Source organism: Nematostella vectensis, chromosome 2 (genome assembly GCF_932526225.1).
Source record: "Nematostella vectensis chromosome 2, jaNemVect1.1, whole genome shotgun sequence".
Lineage (NCBI taxonomy): Eukaryota > Metazoa > Cnidaria > Anthozoa > Actiniaria > Edwardsiidae > Nematostella > Nematostella vectensis.
The window spans coordinates 20,802,442-20,824,590 of NC_064035.1; the positions used below are offsets into that span (position 1 = coordinate 20,802,442).

Here is a 22,149-nt window from a genome sequence, read left to right on the forward strand (position 1 = left end):
TTCGAGCTTGAGGGATTAGGGAAAGACGTAATATTCAACATCGTAGAAAACAGCGTCGGCAGTGCCATTGCCAGGGTGACTGAAGTGTCCAGTTACCACGCTAGTCTACAGGGGCAAAAGGGTGATAAAGGCGACCAGGGTATGCAAGGGGTCAAGGTTCGACAAAGGTGACAAAGGAGACCAGGGCGCACAGGGAGTAAAAGGTGATCCACTAACATACGATAATCTAACACCCCAACAAATCAACGCCCTCAGACCTGGCCAAAGGTCATATATCACACACAACGCATTATGGTTTCTAAACAACCAAAGCCTTTGGAGCTCAACATCAAGTAACCTGAAAATAATTAAAGGAGCCTATATATCAGAAGGGCTGTGACCTAAACACCAAGGCTTCTACCTAGTAGACAATGTCCCAAATGGGGCACAAGAGACAATAGCCATCTCTCTACCTATCGATAACACTATCGGACAAACAGCAACTAGAGGTTACACCATCCGAATCGAGTGCTACTGCATAGACCCAAATGTGATGCTTACGATGGGTACCATCAACATCCAAACGGACGGGTGGGGCTTCCGTGGGGATAGCAATAAGAGAGGCGCCATAGCTGGGAAGCCAGGCTACCGATTTACTAAGGCTGTAATCGACACAGGTAACTTCATAGGTAATATCACTTTCACCGTCTCAAATAACTCACCAAGCCCCAAAAAATCCGAGTGTATGCCTTCGAAGGCATCGAAGGCTAAACAGCGGCGAACTACCAAGTGAGTGAGTCAGTCGCTGACGACATAGGAAATAGTGCCCGTATAGCTTCATACAGAGCAAAACATATACACCAAGCCCAAATATTACTCGGCAATGACGGTTGGAGAAAGGTAACTGGCTTTTACATCAGCCTAGGATTGAAGAACAGCCAAAACATAATCAAAATGACCGCGAATTTAGCCCTATACTGCACGGAGATCAGTGGTGTGTCCACCGACTCGGGGTTCTACTTTGCTTGGAAGCGGAGCGTTGGGGGCGCCATTTATCAATTCATTGGGCAGAACATTCTAGTGTCTAGTAACCGAGTATGCGCCTTTTGGGGTGTGATCATGCCGAAAAACCACCTACACACAAGCACTGGTGTAGTATTTGATAACCCTCAGACACTGTACATGCTTTACGTAATGGAACCGTCCTACACATTAACACCGAGACGGGTGCTAACCCAGCGCTTTTCACTAGCAACGTAATGTGTGAGGAGCTATCCGGCGATGTCGAATACATGTACGATAGCCAAAAACAAGAACCGTACATCGAGATTATCTAACCATATAATATAATGGACAACATGTACGAAGCAAGACCACATGAGAGATGTGGCCAAATTTACCCAACCATCCCAACCGAGGAAGACATTGGTAAAAGCTTCAGACTACAACAAATCTGTTCTATTAGGAACTCTATTAGCGCGAACCTCGAACGCCACTAAAGAGTTAGGAAGAAGTACGCGAAGTCTCGGTCGATTATAAATAAAATAGCTCTCAGGAGCGCTATCGGCTAGGGCATTGGGGTTGACTGAGGTTGGGATCCCTGTGGTTGTACCTTTAGGAGTTTTTTCAGGTGTTAGTGCCATTGTTTCAACAGTGACGGCATCAGTCTCTGAGATACTATCGAAAAATGTACAGAAACACACAGATATCGTGATGCTAGCTAGATCTAAGTTGAGTTCAATCGATGACCTTATTAGCAAAGCATTGACCGACAACCAAATATCCTCAGACGAATTCAATCTCATTATCAAAGAGGCTGAAGAATATAATGAAATGAGAGAGTCGATACGGGAAAAGGTATATAAACGATCACCTCAGTTGACAGGAAAAAAAGCGAGGACCATATCCGAGAACAGATAATGGTAGAAATGAGAGACAAACTAAACATAAGTTTAGCATAACCTCTGAACCTCCTGAGTAGGTCATGCTTATTCCCTTCTAAGTCAAAATCAAACAACACATAATAATAATAATAATAATAATAATAATAATAATAATAATAATAATAATAATAATAATAATAATAATAATAATAATAATAATAATAATAATAATAATAATAATAATATAAGTTTAATTCAACCTTTCGCAGTATAGACTGGATTACGTATATATGTTTATTTCTACACCATTGCAGCTATCATGGCTGAATTACAAGTGAGAGGTCGTCACACAGAAACTAACAATAGCGCACAGTCACAAAATCTCTAAACCTACAAGTTTTAGCTTGCGGTCCTATTATTTTCTCATTTCCTGATCTCAAATTATATCCATGTTGGACAATTGTCATGTTATTAACTACAGATTTTAAGGGTTCAACAGTTTTAGCTCTTGCCATAAATTTCCGACATGCTTCATCCCTTCTCTCAGACAAAAATTGGAGAGACGTTGAGGCAAGGGCACTACTATAGCTCGTATATTCGTGCCTTAGAATGATTTTTAAAGCTCTTTTCTGTATAGACTCCAGGTGCTCAGATAGGTATTCCGGTAGTGCAGCCCACACCGGCGACGCATATTCGAGTACAGACCTTATGAGCGCGCAATAAATAGTACACAAATCATGTACTGATAAGCCTGCCTTTTTGAGAAGTCTTAACGCGTACAGGCGCTTATTTGCCTTACTGAACACGTGTTCTACATGATTATTCCAAGACAGGTCATGACTAATGTAAACTCCAAGAAACTTGTAGCAGGTAACCCTTTTGATAGTTGAGCCCATTAAATTGAGTGCACATGTGGGAGATGGCTGATATTTTAGGAAATTAATTACTAGCTCCCTACACTTGCTAGGATTTAATCGCATGCCGCGTTGTGTTGCAAACCCACAGATTTCATTAGCGATAACAGGAAGGTAACTAGGCGAGCATCTTGGTACAACCTCATAAATAGTGGTATCATCAACATATTTTACCCTATACGGCCAGTTATCTACTAATCTGTTTACTAAGACGGCAAATAAGAGAGGCGCGATTTTAGTGCCCTGAGGGATACCCCCATGGGGACGTACATACTCAGACAAGACCCCATTGATCATGACTCTTTGAGGTCTAGCAGTAAGAAATGCACTCACCCATTGCTTAAGATGGGCATCTACGGCCAGAAGGTCAAGCTCTTGCATCAATACATTGTGGTCTACTAAGTCATAACCTTTCGAAAAATCGGCAAAAAATATACGAATATAATTCTCGCCTCTGTCTAAAGACTCAAGTATAGAATGCATAAAATAAATTAATGCTTGAGTGGTGGATTTTCCTTTCAAAGAAAACTGCCTAGAGTCCAACTTATCAATTACTTGCTTAAATAGAGACTGTAGGGTGAATCCTTCAAGGACCTTGGCGAGCTGAGATGTTAACGTTATGGGCCTTAGGTCATCCTGTGGTTTCTTGGGTGGAGAACACTTAGGGATAGGGCGGATGATTGATTCCTTCAGCTGATCTGGTACGCATCCCTCTCTCAGCGAAGAGTTATACAGGTCGCAGACAACCGGTGACAGTTCAAACGCGAATTCCTTCCATATTCTATTTGGCACAGGATCTGGACCAGGGGATTTCTTGATTTGGATGTTATTCAAAGCTTGATAAACAAGTCTAGGAGTTATGAGAAGGTCATCAGGCACAGGGAATGGTATTGGTTCCACAGGTACCTCTAGTGGTGCAAAGTTAGCAGTCAATGAGTAGAGGAACTCATTGAACTTACCACAAAGGGCCTCAAGGGTAGGAGTGTCACTATCAATTAACTGATGCCACCACTCATACGTGTCAGTGAGCCCTCCCAGACTTTTGACACTTCCCCACCATTTAGATACGTTTGAGTCCTTTAATGCTACAACCTTGTTCTTATAAAACTTCTCCTTAGCTGACACACACTCCCTTTGTACCCTGTTTCTCATTTCCTTATACTCTCTGAAGTCCTTTCCATGATGTGACAAGGCTTTCTGTCTCTTTGAAATAAGTGCTGTGATCTTAGGCGTAACCCAGGGTTTGCTTGTACAACACACCTTTAGTCTCTGTAAGGGTAAGTAAGAGTCAATGGCAGAGGTTAAGATTTTGTAAAGCTCATTGAGCTTATCCTCGGTACAAGTTAAGTTGGTCACACATCCCCAGTCGAAGCCAGTGATCCACCTCCCGAAAGCACACATAGCACTTTCGCGCATGTCTCTCCTCCAGATTGTCTTCTTAACTGCTCTAGGACTCATTATCTCCATGACTGGCTTAACTAAAACGGCAAAATGATCACTGTTGCCAATTTTGGATAGCTGGCACGGAGGATGGAAGAATTTAGGTTTATTAGTCAGAAACCAGTCAAGCGTGCCAGTATCTCTAGTTAGTACAGTTATTATTTGACTAAGGCCAGTCTTAAACTTGACAGACTGCTCTTTAAGACCAGTGCTCATGGGATTAAAGTCGCCAGACACAGCTATGACACCATCGGGGTGGTTCCTTAGAAAGGATCCAGTATTCTTTTCAATGTGCTCCACTAGACGGGTATTCATTTCTGCATTGGAGGATGGAGGATGATAGATAACTCCAAGCAGAATACTGGATACAGTTCTAGGCAGGTGAAAGGGTCTCACTTTAATCCATAAAGATTCTATTTCAGGGTCTTCGTAATCGGTCATCCGCGTACATGGGTAGCGAGAGTCGAGGTAAGCACACACTCCTCCATAACGTGTTTCCCTGTCCTTTCTGAAACAGATGTAGTTTGGTAGTTGTATGATCGAATCAAGAATAGAGTCATTTATCCATGTCTCAGTGAGGCAAACAAACCCTGCCTCAAATTTCTTGGTGATTGAATATAATTCATCAAGTTTAGGCACAACGGATCTAACGTTAGCCACGATCGTATTGGGGAAATCAGTGTTCTTCTGATCAGTTGATGGTTGAGCTGTGGTATTTGACACAGGGTGACCGTGTTCTCGTTTCGGTCGGCGTCTTGACCTAAAAGGCTTTCTTATGCCAAGTTCTTCTAGATGGCTCCATAATTCAGGTGGCACTCGCTGTTTGGGTTGGCTTTTCCTGATTGCCTTCAGTGTAGAGCTATCGTAAACCCGATTTGGTGAGATATTATGACTCAAGAGGGCTTCCGATACAACCAGTCCAAGATGGCGGGTCGCTGGTCGTGGAATGAACGAACCAAGATGGTTGTGGGACGTCCGGAATAGAGTTAACTGCGGCCACCAATATACCAGCAGTACAATTGGCCATTTAAGGTTGAGATTGGACCACATGCTGGTCAACAAGTGGTCTAGATAAAGCATATATAAGCAATTACACGGAGCACAAAATACGAGTGGCAGCCATTTCTGACGCCGCTGACCAACATGTGAGTCAGAGATACAAGTAAGCAATACAACAAAGTACAATTAATCATATGTAATTAGCATATTTAACAGTAACGAACTCGTTGAAACGACTCGTATTAGTAGGCCTCTGATAAGGTTTAGATTTAGATCTGAGATTATAACCTGGATCATGCGTAATGCGACGCCCTTTAATGATAGGAAAAAGAGGATTCTCTAGTTTGATTCTGGAAACGAATCACTGGCATGCGATATTTCTTCGCTCGTGCAACAATGGAAGGTTTGCAAGCGTGAGTGAGCCCTCATAACTACTACCTGGGAAAGCGATCTTGAGCGCACGCCTCTGAACATTCTGGCGTCAGACAGATAATTTGGAAGGTTCGCAAAGGCTGCAGACGCATATTCAATGACCGATCTGATAAGTGACCGGTGGACTGTTATCAGCTTTATGGCATCCAGGCCGCATTTCTTAAGTACTCTTAGAGCATAAAGCCTTTTGTTAGCCTTCTTAATTATGAAGTCGCAGTGCGCAACCCATGTCAAGTCACACGATATGAGAACGCCAAGCAGCTTGAACGACTGCACCCGATCGATTGTATTGCCGCCTACGGCCATGGGCTGCCAACTGCAACTATCATAGTTTAAGAAGCTAACGGACATTTCTTTGCACTTTGATGGATAAAGGCGCATGTTATTCTTTAGGGCATATGCTTGAATGTCGTTAACAATGTGTCCTAGGAGGGATGGTGAGTTCCTAGGTACCACCTCAAGAACAGTCAAATCGTCCACGAACTTAGCCCGCGGGGGCCACGTCCTGACCAAGTCATTGACCATTACACAGAAGAGAATGGGCCCAAGCCTGGTACCCTGGGGGATTTCCCCGTTAAGTAGTTGCGAGGAAGATGTTTTACCATCGAGGCAAACAGACTGCGAACGCCCTTGTAGAAAGGCTGCAACCTAGCGCAAAAGTGCCGTTTCAACATAAAGTGATCTTAACTTATCTAGTAAGATGTGATGGTCAATTAAATCGAATGCTTTTCTGAAATCCGCGAAAAAGAGTCTAACCGAGCAATTGCCGAGATCAAGGGCCTCAAGCATAAGGTGTAGAATATAGACAATAGCCTGTTTGGTAGACGTAGACGCAACTGCAAACTGCTTACTATCTATTTTATCTAAGACAGCGGGGAGCATTCTCGAAAGTGTTAGTCCTTCGATGATCTTGGCGACGTTAGGGAGATAAGTCTCACATCGTTTACCACGGTCTTGGACGTGCGATAGCAGACTTTAGAGGAGATGGGAAGAAGCCATCAGTTAGCGAGCTGTTGTAAAGGTCGCATATGACCGGAGCAAGTTCGAAGGAGAAGGTCTTCAGGATGGTATTGGGAATTCCATCGGGACCGGGTGCTTTGTTTATCTTGGTGGCAGATAGGGCTCGCTCAACCTCCGGGATGGTGGCAAGTAACCTAGCAGGGACTTCATCGACTTGAAAGGATGCCACATCGCGAGTAGTTAGAGGGGGAAGGTCATAGGTCAGCCCGACAAAGAAGGAATTCATCCTGTTACACAGATGCTCGAGAGGGTCGGAATCACTTGTGACAAGGAGCTGATCGTACCACTTTCCGTTACGACAGGAGCCACCAGATAAAGCTTTAACCTCCTTTCACCAACTACTGATGTTAGACTCTTTGAGGGCCTCAACCTTTCTCTCATTTGTAGGCCAATCTTCAAGGGCAGCTTTTTTAGCCTCGTCTGGTTTCCCATCGTTAATAAGCTCAACCGCATAGTCTCGCTGAAGGCAACAATTTGAATAAAGCTTCATCCAGTACTCAGCGAATACTTGGACCTTGTCGTTCATAAAAGTGATGAATTACCTCCACATCGACATCCCTTTCGTAAGTGCCATAAGAATCTTCCAAACCAAGATCCTCCATCAAATCAGACAGACCAGTTTCCCCCTCATCCATTCTAAAGATAAGACTAATCCGCGTACTTCAAAGTCCTCTTGATATGGTATCGATGTGTCTGGGGAATTTTCCCTAATATCGTCTGCCAATTATGATTGGTCTCATGACCTTGAACACAATAAGATAAGTCTAGACCTGCCAACTGGAAATCTAGATATTATTGTGTTACTATGCTTGTTACCATAATAAACACAACTAGAGACCTTCTTGCCCTTGAATACATTAGACACGCTCGGACCTGTCAGCGGGGAACCCCCCTAATAATAACAACATCGTCCCCGCTTTTTCAAGAATGTCATACAACAGCCGTAACCATAGGATTGTATCATAAAATGAAACCCGCACACACCGCACGGATTCCACGAAATGAAGAAAGCATATAGTTCCAGTAATTTATTCATAAACTTACACCAAAATCTTTTATCATATAGTCTCACAACAATATGATACCATATATTCTCACGAAAATCTTTTATCATATAGTCTCACCAAAATTGGATACCACACAATCATACCAGAATATGACACCATACAAAGGTGAGTAGTATAGACTTGGTTTGGTTTGAGCACATTCCGTAGGAGTGTGCTGAAACCGCCAAGTCCTACACTACTTTCAAAGACCCGAGGAACCAATTGGGGGTACGCATGCTTGCACAACAAGCGTTTTCAGGGCAGTTAGATTACGTGATGGATGCGTACCGACAAGCCACGCAAGAACCTCATGGCTACTTGTTGGTGGATTTTCATAAAAAAAAACCCTGACGCCTACCGCCTTCGTTCTCACATCTTACCCAACGAATGCCCCATGTACGTGTACACACCAGCATCTCCTAAAGTATAAATAGAGAGAGATAAAGTGAAAGCCACCCATTGACGACAATGTCTCTTACACGACGACAACACCGATTTGATATCAAGCGTGAACTCGCAAGATTAGGTGAGATCCATTTACGCACCCCAACAGGGAAAAGCTACAACTACTGCGGACCTGGTACAAAACTCAACCAAAGATTAAACTCTACCAACCCGAGCATAAGTAAACCTATCAACATCTTACACGCCTTATGCCAAAAAACACGACATTGCATACTCAAAGAGTAAGAACCTGGACGACAAATACGTGGCTGATAAAAATTTCCTTGACGATATATCAAAAATCCCAAAAAACATTCGACCTGAAGAACACTCCCTTGGTACGCTCTTTGGTTTCTATTAAGAGACAACTCGGTATGGGAATAAAAAAGAAGACGAAGAAAAAAAAGTATAAATAGAGATAAAAGGAAAACCACCCGTTTCAGTTGACGATGACCAGAACACGAGGAGGAACACGTGGAGTAGTACGCACCCATGGCGGTATCACAGGAGGTACACCCCGTACCCGTGGCGGTGTCACACGTGGGGGTGTACGTGGACGACCCACAGCAAGCGCGCGTGCACGTTACAGAGCAGAAACACAATTGATTAGACGCCATGGTCTCTTCGCCCACCACCTCCGTTCCACATCCACGCCCTCCACCTCCTCATCCTCTGTAGCTTTACCATTCGACATTATTCTTCGAGACGAATTGGGGGTGACCCTCGTGATTCCATCATCTCTATCACCAACCCTGTCTCCCGTGGCACCCGCTCCACCCGTGAGTACACCTCGACAACAGCGACGTACCCTACCATCGTTTACACCACGATCCTCGATCTCGCGATGACGCATTGACACTCCTACCAAGCGTCGACGAATGCATCGGGAATATCGATCTGGAGAACGAGTCTTGCTTTCCCGGCGGCGACCTGCCAGTGCCATGGGACGTATCACCACTAAAAGAAAACACCACCACCACGCACCAATTTACTTGAAGCGTCACTTAGTTGTGTCACTACTTTGTCAACCGTCTTGGTGTAGTGATATTCTCTCTTGATCCACTTATTCAAGTCCCGGGGGTCCAGGCAGACTCGGATCTCTGTGATCTCCCCCTTGTCATTGGTTGTCTCTGTCAACACAATGCTATTCACCCAGTCTGTGGGTGTGTCCACAGGTTCTATGATACCTGCTTCAAGCATCTTGTCGATTTCTTGCTTGTACAATTCATGGAGGTGGACTGGTACCGACCTGGGTGGATGGATAACAGGTTCTGCACCCTCCTCTAAGGTGATCTGATATGGTCTCATTTTAAATGCTCCCAGTCCCTCAAATGCTCCCAGTCCCTCGATCTTTGTAGCTGTTCACTAATTTTCCCTTAGTTAGTGGGGTGTGCATGTTGTCATGTTGACTATGGGATTGGGCCTTGGGGGCATTGTCAAGATTAAGGTTGTACTTCACTAGCTCGATATCATCACATGTCTTGCAGCCAATTATGGCAGGACCTGATACTTCAGTAACATTGAATGTTATTTCTTTAACTTGACCCTTGTGGTGCACATACAAATGACACTGTCCCAGGTTTGAGATCTCATGTCCACCGTAGGATATGATTTTACAGCCAGGTTTCTCCAGCTGTCTTTTTTTTTTTCGGGAAAAGGCACTCAATGTCCTTCTTTGCAATGACATTGAGTTCTGCGCCAGTATCAATTCTACATACAATAGGGGTGGTATTCTTGTGGTGTGGTTTGGAAGTGAACTGCAATTCCGTCGTTACACGGTTGCGGTTTTCTAGCTGGAAGATGCTTTCAATTCCGCTTGGGCTATTTTCATTAGTGCTGGTTTCTGCCACTAGAGTTCCTAAGAAAACTCTTTCATCACAATTTTCATCATCAAGTGAATGGACAAAATGTTTTTGGGTGAGAAGCACATGTGCTGGAAGTGTCCAGTTTTGTATCAGGCAAAGCACTCTGAATCAATAGCTGGGCATTTCTGGCCCTTTTTGTGGGGTGTATTTCCACATCTTCCACATTTATCTGGTGTATGGTGCTGAGCGGATGCGCCCTTTTCATCACCAGGCTTCTTGTTGGATCTATTTACTCGGTGGGTTTTACCTTTTCGTTGCTTTCTAGCTTTGTTGTTGTTCTGAATGGAGTTTACCTCTCTCTGATTCTGGGGGTCGCTCATGGCGTTCATTTGTAGCCGTGTCGCCTCCTCAGTGTGGGCGATTTCCCTGGCTCTCTTGAAGGAGAGGGAATTTCCTTCGGCGATGCACTTCTTTCGTACCGCGTCGGAGTCGGCTCCAAAAACAAGAGAATCTCGCATTAGCTCATCGTGGGAAAACCACTATTCTGTATAAGTAGTTTTGCCTCAGTAAGGAATTCGTCTAGCGGCCTGTTGTTTTGTTTCAAGAATCTTAGGTAAAATCGATTTAGTAAGTGGTTGGATTGTGGTTTCACGTGTTCTTCGAAACGCTTCCAATATTCGGCCAATTTGTTCGCCTCTTCTGTGCTCAAATTCCATGTATTAAACAAGTCAAGGCCATAATCTCCCGTCCAGAGGAGTAAATATCTACACTTCTGTTCCTCCGACCTCTGTTTTAGCGGCCCGTCAAATAACAATTCACATTTCTGGCGAAAACGTTTGAACTTTAATTCAATGTCGGGGCTCGTGGTCCAGTCTATTTTGGGAGTTTCAAATCCGATCAAATCGCTCATTTCGCTGGCTTGTACCAAAGAACAATTGGAATAAACTCACGTTTTTCTTTCTCCTTCCAGTCTGTGATTTCTAGAAGATCCCGCTACTGACAGCCATGTCGAGTTTCATGAACTGGAGGGTTTATTATGATACTCGTGCGAGTCGTACAAGCTGTACACAAGTATAAAGCTACATGCATAAATTAACATAATGAATAACTATGGCGCGAAAGTCACGCAATACATGTCAGTCACTGGTTGTGTTACACCCTGCTGGAAGTAGTTATTCACTATCATCACCGGGTAGTACTTCAACACCCCGAAGTCGTACAGGAAGTCGCGTCCGTACCCCACCCACACCTGTCTCAAGTCGTGCCTCTTCCCGTGGAGCTAGAGGAACCGAAACCACCACGACCACTAAAAAGTGTGTCACCCGCAAGAGTCGTGGACGGAACGGAAGCAACACCACCAAGACCAAATGCATCACCACCCGTCGTGTTGCTGGTCATGGAACAAGTCAACATGGTGGTCAAGTCCCCTTTGGCAGATTCAATCCAGCATGGAGAACACTATGGATGTGAACCATATAAATAACAAAGACTTTACATATCTAATCTCAGTTTGCATGTCTAGCCGACTGAGAAGGAACGAGCGCTTCCTTGAAGTGCTCTCACATACTAAAGGGAAAGCGCGACAACGTCTTCTGGCCAATGCTACACCCGAACAAATAAACACGTTGGGGGAAATTGCCAAGAACCTATTGAAAGGCAGCCTTCCCGTTTCTCATACTCAAAGGAAAAAACTAAAGCCTCACCTGCAACGACTACTCACCCTGGCCAACAAGAGAATACCCAATGGTTCCCGAAAACGCTCCGTCACAAGACAACGTGGGAGATTTCTTATTCCCCTCTTAATTGGCGCCTTGGCCACTACAGCAGCCACACCCGTGTTGAAAAAAGCCATCGACAAAATCTAAAGACTATACATAGAGTCGACGTAAAAGTTCACCCTCTCAGTTGACTCAAGTCTTTCACCATGACCACACAAAAAGGAGCCCACCGCATGGCCATGATCCCCGAATACATGATCAACATGATTATGACCAAGAAAAACGTCATCATGGCCCCTCAATTCCGTATCATGGCACGGTTGGATGGGGAAATGCGAGCTATCTTTAATGACTCCTCGTTACCGTTAGACGCAAAAATACGACTCACAATCAGGTGTCAAACCACTACTTTAAATGGTTACAACAAGTCAAAGACAGTGGTGACGTCAACAGAAGAAGAAGAATATCAGCTGAACCAGCCCTTAACCTTCCTTCGTCACCAAGAAAAACACCAAGCTCATTATCACCACAAACAAAAGTAGACAATGCCCCTCTACTTCCATCACCTCCCACCAACATACCAAGGCCATCACGCATACCAAGACTTAAACGACGACGACTACAAACACCCACAAGGACACCGACACTACCACCTATTCACTCACCGCCACAAGACCAACACCCAGGAAGGCAACTCCCATGGGACCCTTTTTAAAAAGGGTGCAACCTCCTCTCTTTAATAAAATGGAACAATAAAATATGTTTTTACAAAAACCATAACGTGGTGTTCGTGTGTTCTTTTTACACAGTAGTCTCAAAATGGTGTGGAGGGAGAGGGGGTCTACTATACATTTTTTGTTTCTCCTTTAACCATTTGGCAAACACAAATACTTCAGCTCTAGGGCAATGCACGGGGCCAGGCCCCGGGCTGGTAAAAGTGATACCCTAAAGTCACTTCACTAATGTCCCATAAAAAGTTCAAATGAGGTATAACAGAATCTTAATACTTCCATAACTGAACGAAAAGTGTTTCCCAACAACTTCCTTGCCGTGGTGACAAAAGGCCGCTTCTTTGCACCAAAACTCACGATTCACCGTAAACCCATCAAGGTCGAGAATGACCGTGATTGCTTGAAACTCAGCAGCAGCAGCATGGCTCACTCCTCCTTCCTTTCCGGCACCATTTCTCCCCTAAGCCATCCCGACACTTCCCAAGATAACAGGAAAAATGAGACGCGTAGACTCACAAAAAAAAAACAATTCCAAAGGAACACCCACATCGGTGGACAAGGACTGTAAAAAAAACAAAAGCGAAACCTTGCTATTTATACACTCAGGTCAGGAAGGAACCAATCAGAAACCTAGAATCGGAACGAACCAATCACAGACCAAAATCAAGAAAGCGCGCGAAATTCTACCAATAGAAAGCACTCCTTAGCATGACGTCATCCTTTAGAAAAGTATAAAATAGAGAACGCCAGCTCACTCACTCTCGCAAGTCATCATGGATGTCAATATGACGTGTGATCTGTTGTGAAGGAAAAGACGAACTCATGGCACTTCTCCCCTGCTGTAAGCAACCCTGCCACACGCTCACCAAACACCACAGCAATCCTGTCCACACTTTAGAAAAGAATACTACCCATGAAAACAAGAAGTGGTGCTGTGGATACACAGTGATTTCACCCCCAAGAGCAAAACGCAACCCGCTGACCAAATTGTCCTCGAAGAAAACGAAAGGCTCAATCGGCCATAAACCGTTACAAACAATTCATGAACATTTACCCCGGTTACTTCCAGGACCCCTTCCACAACGGGGTAATGTGCGATCTATGTAGACAGCTTAGATAGCTTAGATCCATGTGCGATCTAGAGCTGCGACCGGGCTAGCGTGATGCCAATTGTGCGGATCACGCATGCGACCTTTGCTAGCCTAAAACTCCGCCGGATAGCCAAACCATCCTTGCGAGTATGTATACATCAATGTGGACTTCCAAAGCACACTAGCATACACACATTGGCACCAGTCGGGCCAAGACGGGACGCTAGCACAGTCTATTACCCGTGCAGTTCGGCAACCATGGACAGCTGTTTCGTCCATATTAGGACTCGTCAGCATGGCATAGCCGGTTTGCCTCAGTTAAACTTCATCGGCAAAAAAAAACTGCAGGGCGACTTCGACTCGAACGAAGTGATTTAAACCACAGCTTACATCCATGTGGGATCTAGAGCTGCGACCGGGCTAGCGTGATGCTAATTGTGCGGATCACGCATGCGACCTTTGCTAGTCTAAAACTCCTTCGGATAGCCAAACCATCCTTGAGAGTATGTATACATCAATGTGGACTTTAAAAGCACACTAGCATACACACATTGGCACCAGTCGGGCAAAGACGAGACGCTTGAACAGTCTATTTCCCGTGCAGTTCGGCAACCATGGACAGCTGTTTCGTTCTTATTAGGACTCGTCAGCATGGCATAGCCGGTTTGCCTCAGTTGAAATTCATCGTCAAAAAAACTGCTTTTTCCCATACATTCCCATACCAAAAGATTAGGACAACGATTTATGTACTGTATCATGATTGCATTTCATATTACTTTTGAAAACAAACTATTTCATGATATAACAGTGAACTTTTGAGGGAAAAACAATGGCCTTGCCTTTTTCCTCTTAAATCAAAGTCGTTTCTCGGTTTATGTGAGAACACTGCCCCCTTAAACATTGAACTTTAACTTTAAAATAATAACATATGTAAAATGCCGAGTCGTACACAGGGATAGTGTAAACTATGTTACCTAGAAAAGCATTTTATGTAAACAATCCTCGCAGTATTCCTGGTCATCGGAGTAACAGGCTAAGGCGCTCCCCAGTTCATACACCCCACCCGAATAACTCTTGGACTTCTTGTTGCATTTCTGGCAGAACTGTACAGTGACTTTTCCTTCTCCGTATTTTTTTATCAAGGATGATTTCGGGTCTGCGGGGTGGCTGTCTTTCTCGGCAATGTCAAGGCTATAATAATGAAGCTCTGCGTTATACCCGAGAAGAGTCATTCCCTCTTTCCCGGGATCGGTAGACTTGTTGCTAGTGCTCGGGGTGATTATTCGCAGACCATCACTCCCAGTTGACGAGACGATGGCAATGTCACGATCAAGCATATTGACAGTTGCCCAGACAACGATCCAGTCTGCCCACACACCCTCTCTCTTCATGTTGCGTAGGTACGAGTCCCAGGCGCGATGGTTGATAAACTCACCGAGATGTGTGCCGTCAGGGGTAAACTGTAAACTGTTCTAAATATCTTACGATATTTTGTCTTAAGACATTATGTGGAATCCCTGGACACTTCAATCTTATCAGCTGGTCGCTCACTGCGTGAAAGAAGCAGTTACCGTCCATAGGCACGTCCTTCCTGTAGACGCAACCGGCAGCAGCCACTTGCTGGTCGAGTAAGTCTTTGGTTGGGACCTCTTTTAAAAAGAGGTCTTGAATCTTAAGATTGTCTGGAGGAGCCGCTAAGAAGGGATGGTTTAGGATGTCGTCATCCATCTCTTGGCGCATTTCGCGACTTTCATCTGGCATGGCGACTGGAGGACTCGTAAATTTGGCTTGGAGAAGTCGTTTAATCATGAGGCACATGTGAACCCCACAATCAACAAGATTAGATTGCCTCGGGGTACGGTTATTGACGTGCTCTGACCAACTATTTTTCTTAGATTCCATCTCTTTGTGAATAAACTTAGTTTTGAGATTGGCAAACACGTCCTTATGTGCTTCGCTGACACCTGCAGAGTCATATAGCTCCAGCGTCATTGCTAAAGTACATAACACAACAAAAATCCAGTGTTTCAATTCCATCAAATGAATAGGGATTACTAAGTAATCGATTTCACTTAATAGTTAATGTTCCATATATTTTCGGTAAGATGGCGTCTCTTCAGCATCATTGATTCTATCGAGGGAGGGGTAAAAGTAAGTACTCGCTGTGACTGTACGAGTACTTGCATAGTACATATTCAAAAAGCATGTGTACAGATTCACAGTATCGGCACTGAGTTCCTTGTCGCTAACCAGTTCCGTTATAGCATTATCAAGTACGCTTCCGTTATTGTTTTCATCTTCAAACACTATGTCATCATCAGCAATTGTCTCATTTGTCATCTGTAATTGTTGTTCTTGCTTACCGTTTATTTCCTCCTTTACAATCTTTTGCCTTTTACTCTCGTCCTGTTTCGTTAGTGACGTAATGTCGTAGACTTTAATCCACATACTTTGCCTAATTGTTGGAGCTTCGGGATTATCAATTTGGACAAAGTACTTGTGCTCACTGTGATCAGCCTTAAGGACAAGTGCTTCACGTGTGCCTCTTAAAGATATTCTTTTGCCTTTCACGAGTTTCTTTGTTTGTGGGAGCCTTACCAAAACCTTTTCACCAACAAAAGTACCTGGAGGGCGGATTCCTTTTTAGTTCCCTTTTCACCATTCTTTCTGCTGATTCGTTTGACGAGTGAAGTGCCTTCTATCCATTTCTTGAAACCACGAGTCATAGTCGGAATCAGAATTGATCTCGTCGGTTCCATTCTCCTCGGGAACGTCAAACTCCTGACCTTTGTCGTCCAGAGAAAGCAGCTGTCGCTGTCGGTTTGATGGTCTCCCGAAGTATACTTCAAATGGCGACAGCATCCCCAAAGAGCTGTGTGGCGACTCGTTATATAGCTGTTGGTACACAGGGAGTCTTCCTACCCAATTTAACCCGTCTTCGCATTCCAGCATATCAAAGCGAATCTTTTCCTTCCAAGTCCGGTGGGATCTTTCGTCTTTGCCTTGGGTTTGAGGACTGTAAGCCGAGCTCTTGATCACAATCACGTTTAGGACCAGACACACTTTTTTTTACCACGCCTTTAAACTCGGTCGCTTTGCAAGATTAATGGTGGCCCGTGTTCTTTGTAGATATAGACTAGATTTTCTGCTACCTCTAAAGATTCTTTGGTCTCAAGTGGTCTAAGAAAGAGAAATCTACTAAAAATGTCTATTACGGACATGATATATTTGTATGTTTTGCCATCCTGGTGGCGCTCCTGTACTCTTTTGGCCTTGATAGGGCGCAATGGAGCCTTGTTTTGGAAGAGGGGCCGTATTTCATTGGGCACTTTCATCTAGTTCAGAGTTCCTTGAATACGTTTTCGAGATAAACCGGCGTAAATGATACGGATAGTGGGATTGATCTTCCTGGCGCCTTCGCCCTTTCTTTCTTTGTAGAACTTGTCAACAATTTTCGGGAGCTCTGACTTCTTAGCAACGATGCATCCTGTTCCTGTGTGCACGATACGTTGGACTTTTATCGCTGTCATTGGGTCATGGACCTCACGCAGTTCGAACTTGTTGCTTTTCAGCTTTCTATACACTCGTTGCCGTAAAGCTTTGTTTTCTGTTTTAGGCCAGTCTTTCAACGATGCTTCAACACTTAGTAGGGAAAACAGGGCATCGTACTCGTCTTCGTTAAGGGGCACATTTCTTGAGATAAACTAAACATAAATAAACACAGATCATATTAGTTCATTTCTATATTTTTCACATATTTTCTCCGGTACCGTTTTGGAAATGATAGCCCCATAGCCTTTGTACATAAACGCTGAGAACTCATCGGTGCTCAGTGCCGTAGCAGGCCACGTAAGATTTGGGGAGGGGGGGCACAATACAGAAACATTAAGAAAATATTTGGGGGCACAGCCACGCCCCATTTCCTTATATATTTTTTTAATATTTGGGGGGAGGGGGGGCACGTACCCCCAGTGCCCCACCCCCTGCTACGGCCCTGGTGCTGTTTCCTCTTGTATATTGTAGAGTGTTGTTAAATCAATGCGCGTTAAACAAACTTCATATACGTCAGTATACGTTAATAGAGAGACTTTGGATGCTATCATTTCGCCAAATAATTAATTAATTTAGGCATGTCATCATTGTTTTTGAATGTCTGAATTTTTATAAGGTCATGAAGCAATAACGTCATCACATGATGTTAAATCAAAAAAAATACTATAGTCTCAGCTGTTATAATGCCTGCTTCTACTAACATTACTCCCGGGGGGAGTCAGTGTAGGATAGATACCCCCCTCACACACACACACACACACACACACACACACACCTGTACTGTTAAGCTAATGTTGAAAACACCGTTTGATGTTAAAACAGCAATGTTTGAAATGCAGATAACCTACGTGCACCGCAAAGGTACTATAGGTATGATTTTATTGGAATGTGAAAAATATCAAACGAAACCATCGATGTGCTTAGGGAATTGTAATATTTACTTGTCAATAAATTCCCGTTTATAACTGGAGTCTACCACAAGGTTCGAGGAAGGAAAGTTCTGTCCCCACTCGATGACTCCTAGTTAAAAGAGTAGCGATGGGTACCTCGAAATTTCAAAAGTCTCGCAACAAAAATGCAAAAAGGTCTCGGAATCTCGTTTTTTCCCCAAAAGTTTAGGGGGTCTCGGAGCCAACCTTTTTTTTACCACGGTCTTGGATTTTTAATTAAACGCGATCTGTTTTATGTCGTTACAATGCTACGGGCTCCCCTTCTTTTGCGTTATGTAGCAAGAATGTATTGTAACTCTATTTATTCTTTTTTCAACTGATGTTTATGACATACCTCGATCAAGTTATCCGAAAACTCGTTAGAAAAAAAAAGCTGAGACCGGAAAATTTCGGGCTCGGATTTCGAAATTTGACAAAACTTTCGGATTCTGAAACACGGCAAGTCTCGGATTTACCTATTGTACCCTTAGTAAAGCTAACAGCAGAGCAAATACAATACACCTCTGTGCCGGTTTTTTTTTACTTATCTGATTGATTGATTTTTATCGCTAAGTTTCGCGTTGTTTTTGCAGATGGCCATGTTTTGAGATTCCAAACATTCCTGAAGCTGGTTCTGGGTTTAGTTGACTGCCCATTGAGCAAAATCCATTTCAATTCTATGTGATAAACACATTGCATGTTTTTATATAAATAGGTATTTACCTGCTTGTCCTCATCTTTGTCCTGTTTCTTGTCTTGATTTGACTCATCATCGCTTGTCCCGAAGCACGTGGGTATCACTAAGACCACTAACACCAGATAAACGAGGAGAAAACGCCAATCCATTGATGGGATTTTTACTAATAGAAGTAACCAATCTGACTTTTTTGTATAAAAAAATAGTAAAATCTCTGAATGTAGGGTTAAAGAGAAAGCCACAACTAAATTGCTACCAAGAGTCAATATAAACACAACCTACCTCATTCAACCAAACTGAATCTGAGGAGTAACGCTGACCATTCTCTCACTCTGAACACTAGCACTTTCGTTACACATGACACCTATAAAAAGGCAAACATCATTTCCGGTTCTTGGAGAAATCTAGATTTATTTGACAAAAAAAGTGTATCTTATTTTCTCACAAGCGTATTCATATTATTTCCGACAAAGCTCTAGTTTTTTAAGCCATGCGAGTTTTGTCAAGTTCTTCGTCCAGTGCACTCATTAAAAAGAAGTGTTACAGAGTATTAAACAGGAAACCAGAAATAACGGTTTTGATATACATGATGCAGCTTTGATGGTTTAATTCAAGGAAATTCTCTGGAACTAAAACTTTTATAAGAAATCATTTATACAGTATTTCTGTGATGCCGTTTGCCTAACTAATTACTGGCCTCAGTATCGGGTGATTTTCTTTTGTACGCTGCATTGACTGAAACTCGTCATCGCAAACTGTGGACATTGCGAGTAAAAACTGACAAGAACCTAACCTGACCACCCCCAGATAAGAACCACTCTAGGCTATCAAAAACAGGTTTTTATTGTAAAACAAAAAATTTTACATATCAAAAAATTAAGTGCCACGATACAAAACAACACACCAAACAAAATAAGCAGGAAAGAGGAAATGGTATTAAACTATGCAAAATAACAAAAACGAAAATAAATAATTATGACCGCCACTGTTAATTTACGAATAACAAGAACATAGTATCCTAAGTTCTCACAAAGAACCATTCATATAAGGACATGCGGAGGTTTAAATAAAATGCCATAGACATTAAAACTCGTCATCATTGCCTGAGTGTCGAACATTTAGGGTTTAAAGGGTAGGAGATATTTTAAAGTCACGTGACCTATGACGTCATTGAGTGGCACTCGTCATCGAGACCGGTGGTTGAGTAGTGTACATTGCCTTAGTATCGGGCCTTTAGGGTTTTAAGGAGATATTGAAGCTTTTTAAAGTCACGTGACCTATGACGTCATTGAAATTGATTGACACTCGTCATCGAGGTCAGTTGTTGAGTAGTGTACATTGCCTTAGTATCGGGCCTTTAGGGTTTTAAGGATAGGAGATATTGAAGCTTTTTAAAGTCACGTCACCTATGACGTCATTGAAATTGATTGACACTCGTCATCGAGGTCAGTGGTTGAGTAGTGTACATTGCCTGAGTATAGGGCCTTTGTTTAAATTTTTTTTTTATAATGCTTCAAAAAGTATTTCCTTCCACTTTCCCTTTGTCCATTCTGGTAATTCCACGGGGTTCATTTCGGGGACTCCTTGGGATCGTTTGGGGGCCCGGGATCATTTGGGGGACTTTTGGGGATCGTTTCGGGTCCTGGGATCATTTCGGGTCCTCTACATAGCCAAACTATCCTTGCGAGTATGTATAGATAAATGTGGACTTTTAAAGCACACTAGCATACACACATTGGCACCAGTCGGGCCAAGACAGGACGCTAGCACAGTCTTTTACCCGTGCAGTTCGGCAGCCATGGACAGCTGTTTAGTCCCTATTAGGACTCGACAGCATGGCATAGCCGGTTTGCCTCAGTTAAACTTCATCGGCAAAAAACTGCAGGGCGACTTCGACTCGAACGAAGTGCTTTAAACGACAGCTTAGATCCATGTGGGATCTAGAGCTCCGACCGGGCTAGCGTGATGCCAATTGTGCGGATCACGCATGCGACCTTTGCTAGTCTAAAACTCCGTCGGATAGCCAAACTATCCTTGCGAGTATGTATACATAAATGTGGACTTTAAAACCACACTAGCATACACACATTGGCACCAGTCGGGCCAAGACGGGACGCTAACACAGTCTATTACCCGTGCAGTTCGGCAACCATGGACAGCTGTTTCGTCCATATTAGGACCCGTCAGCATGGCATAGCCAGTTTGCCTCAGTTAAACTTCATCGGCAAAAAAAACTGCAGGGCGACTTCAACTCGAAGTGCTTTAAACCACAGCTTAGATCCATGTGGGATCTAGAGCTGCGACCGGTCTAGCGTGATGCCAGTTGTGCGGATCACGCATGCGACCTTTGCTAGCCTAAAACTCCGTCGGGTAGCCAAACTATCCATGCGAGTATGTATACATAAATGTGGACTTTAAAAGCACACTAGCATACACACATTGGCACCAGTCGGGCCAAGACGGGACGCTAGCACAGTCTATTACCCGTGCAGTTCGGCAACCATGGACAGCTGTTTCGTCCTTATTAGGACTCGTCAGCAAGGCATAGCCGGTTTGCCTCAGTTAAACTTCATCGGCAAAAAAACTACAGGGCGACTTCGACTCGAACGAAATGTTTTAAACCACAGCTTAGATCTATTTGGCATCTAGAGCTGCGACCGGGCTAGCGTGATGCTAATTGTGCGGATCACGCATGCGAGCTTTGCTAGTCTAAAACTCCGTCGGATAGCAAATCTATCCTTGCGAGTATGTATACATAAATGTGGACTTTAAAGCACACTAGCATACACACATTTGCACCAGTCGGGCGAAGACGGGACGCTAGCACAGTCTATTACCCGTGCAGTTCGGCAACCATCGACAGCTGTTTCATCCATTTTAGGACTCGTCAGCATGGCATAGCCGGTTTGCCTCAGTTAAACTTCATCGGCAAAAAAACTGCAGGGCGACTTTGACTCGAACGAAGTGCTTTAAACCACAGCTTAGATCCATGTGGGATCTAGAGCTGCGACCGGGCTAGCGTGATGCCAATTGTGCGGATCACGCATGCGACCATTGCTAGTCTAAAACTCTGTCGGATATCCAAACTATCCTTGCGAGTATGTGTACATAAATGTGGACTTTAAAAGCACACTAGCATACACACATTGGCACCAGTCGGGCAAAGACGGGACGCTAGCACAGTCTATTACCCGTGCAGTTTGGCAACCATGGACAGCTGTTTCGTCCTTATTAGGACTCGTCAGCAAGGCATAGCCGGTTTGCCTCAGTTGAACTTCATCGGCAAAAAAACTGCAGGGCGATTTCGACTCGAACGAAGTGTTTTAAACCACAGCTTAGATCCATGTGGGATCTAGAGCTGCGACCGGGCTAGCGTGATGCCAATTGTGTGGATCACGCATGCGATCTTTGCTAGTCTAAAACTCCGTCGGATAGCCAAACTATCCTTGCGAGTATGTATTCATAAATG

At 43.8% G+C, this 22,149-nt stretch overlaps 1 protein-coding gene across 1 annotated transcript; it reads right to left on the bottom strand.

Moving 5' to 3' along the window:
* Window positions 1-16,837: 16,837 nt before the first annotated feature.
* On the bottom strand, window positions 16,838-18,858 carry LOC116612872. Its single transcript, XM_032373483.2, has 2 exons — window positions 18,707-18,858; window positions 16,838-17,206 (listed from the first exon to the last, which is right to left on the bottom strand). The coding sequence occupies exons 1-2, from the start codon at window positions 18,827-18,829 to the stop codon at window positions 16,838-16,840; spliced, it is 492 nt and encodes a 163-aa protein (XP_032229374.1). The 5' UTR covers window positions 18,830-18,858.
* Window positions 18,859-22,149: the final 3,291 nt, after the last annotated feature.

Coding starts and splice junctions, on each gene's coding strand:
- LOC116612872 (XM_032373483.2), bottom strand. CDS start 18,829: ATGGATTGGCGTTTTCTCCTCGTTTATCTGGTGTTAGTGGTCTTAGTG. Junction 17,207..18,706: donor ACAAAGATGAGGACAAGCAG/GTAAATACCTAT, acceptor ATTTATGTTTAG/TTTATCTCAAGAAATGTGCC.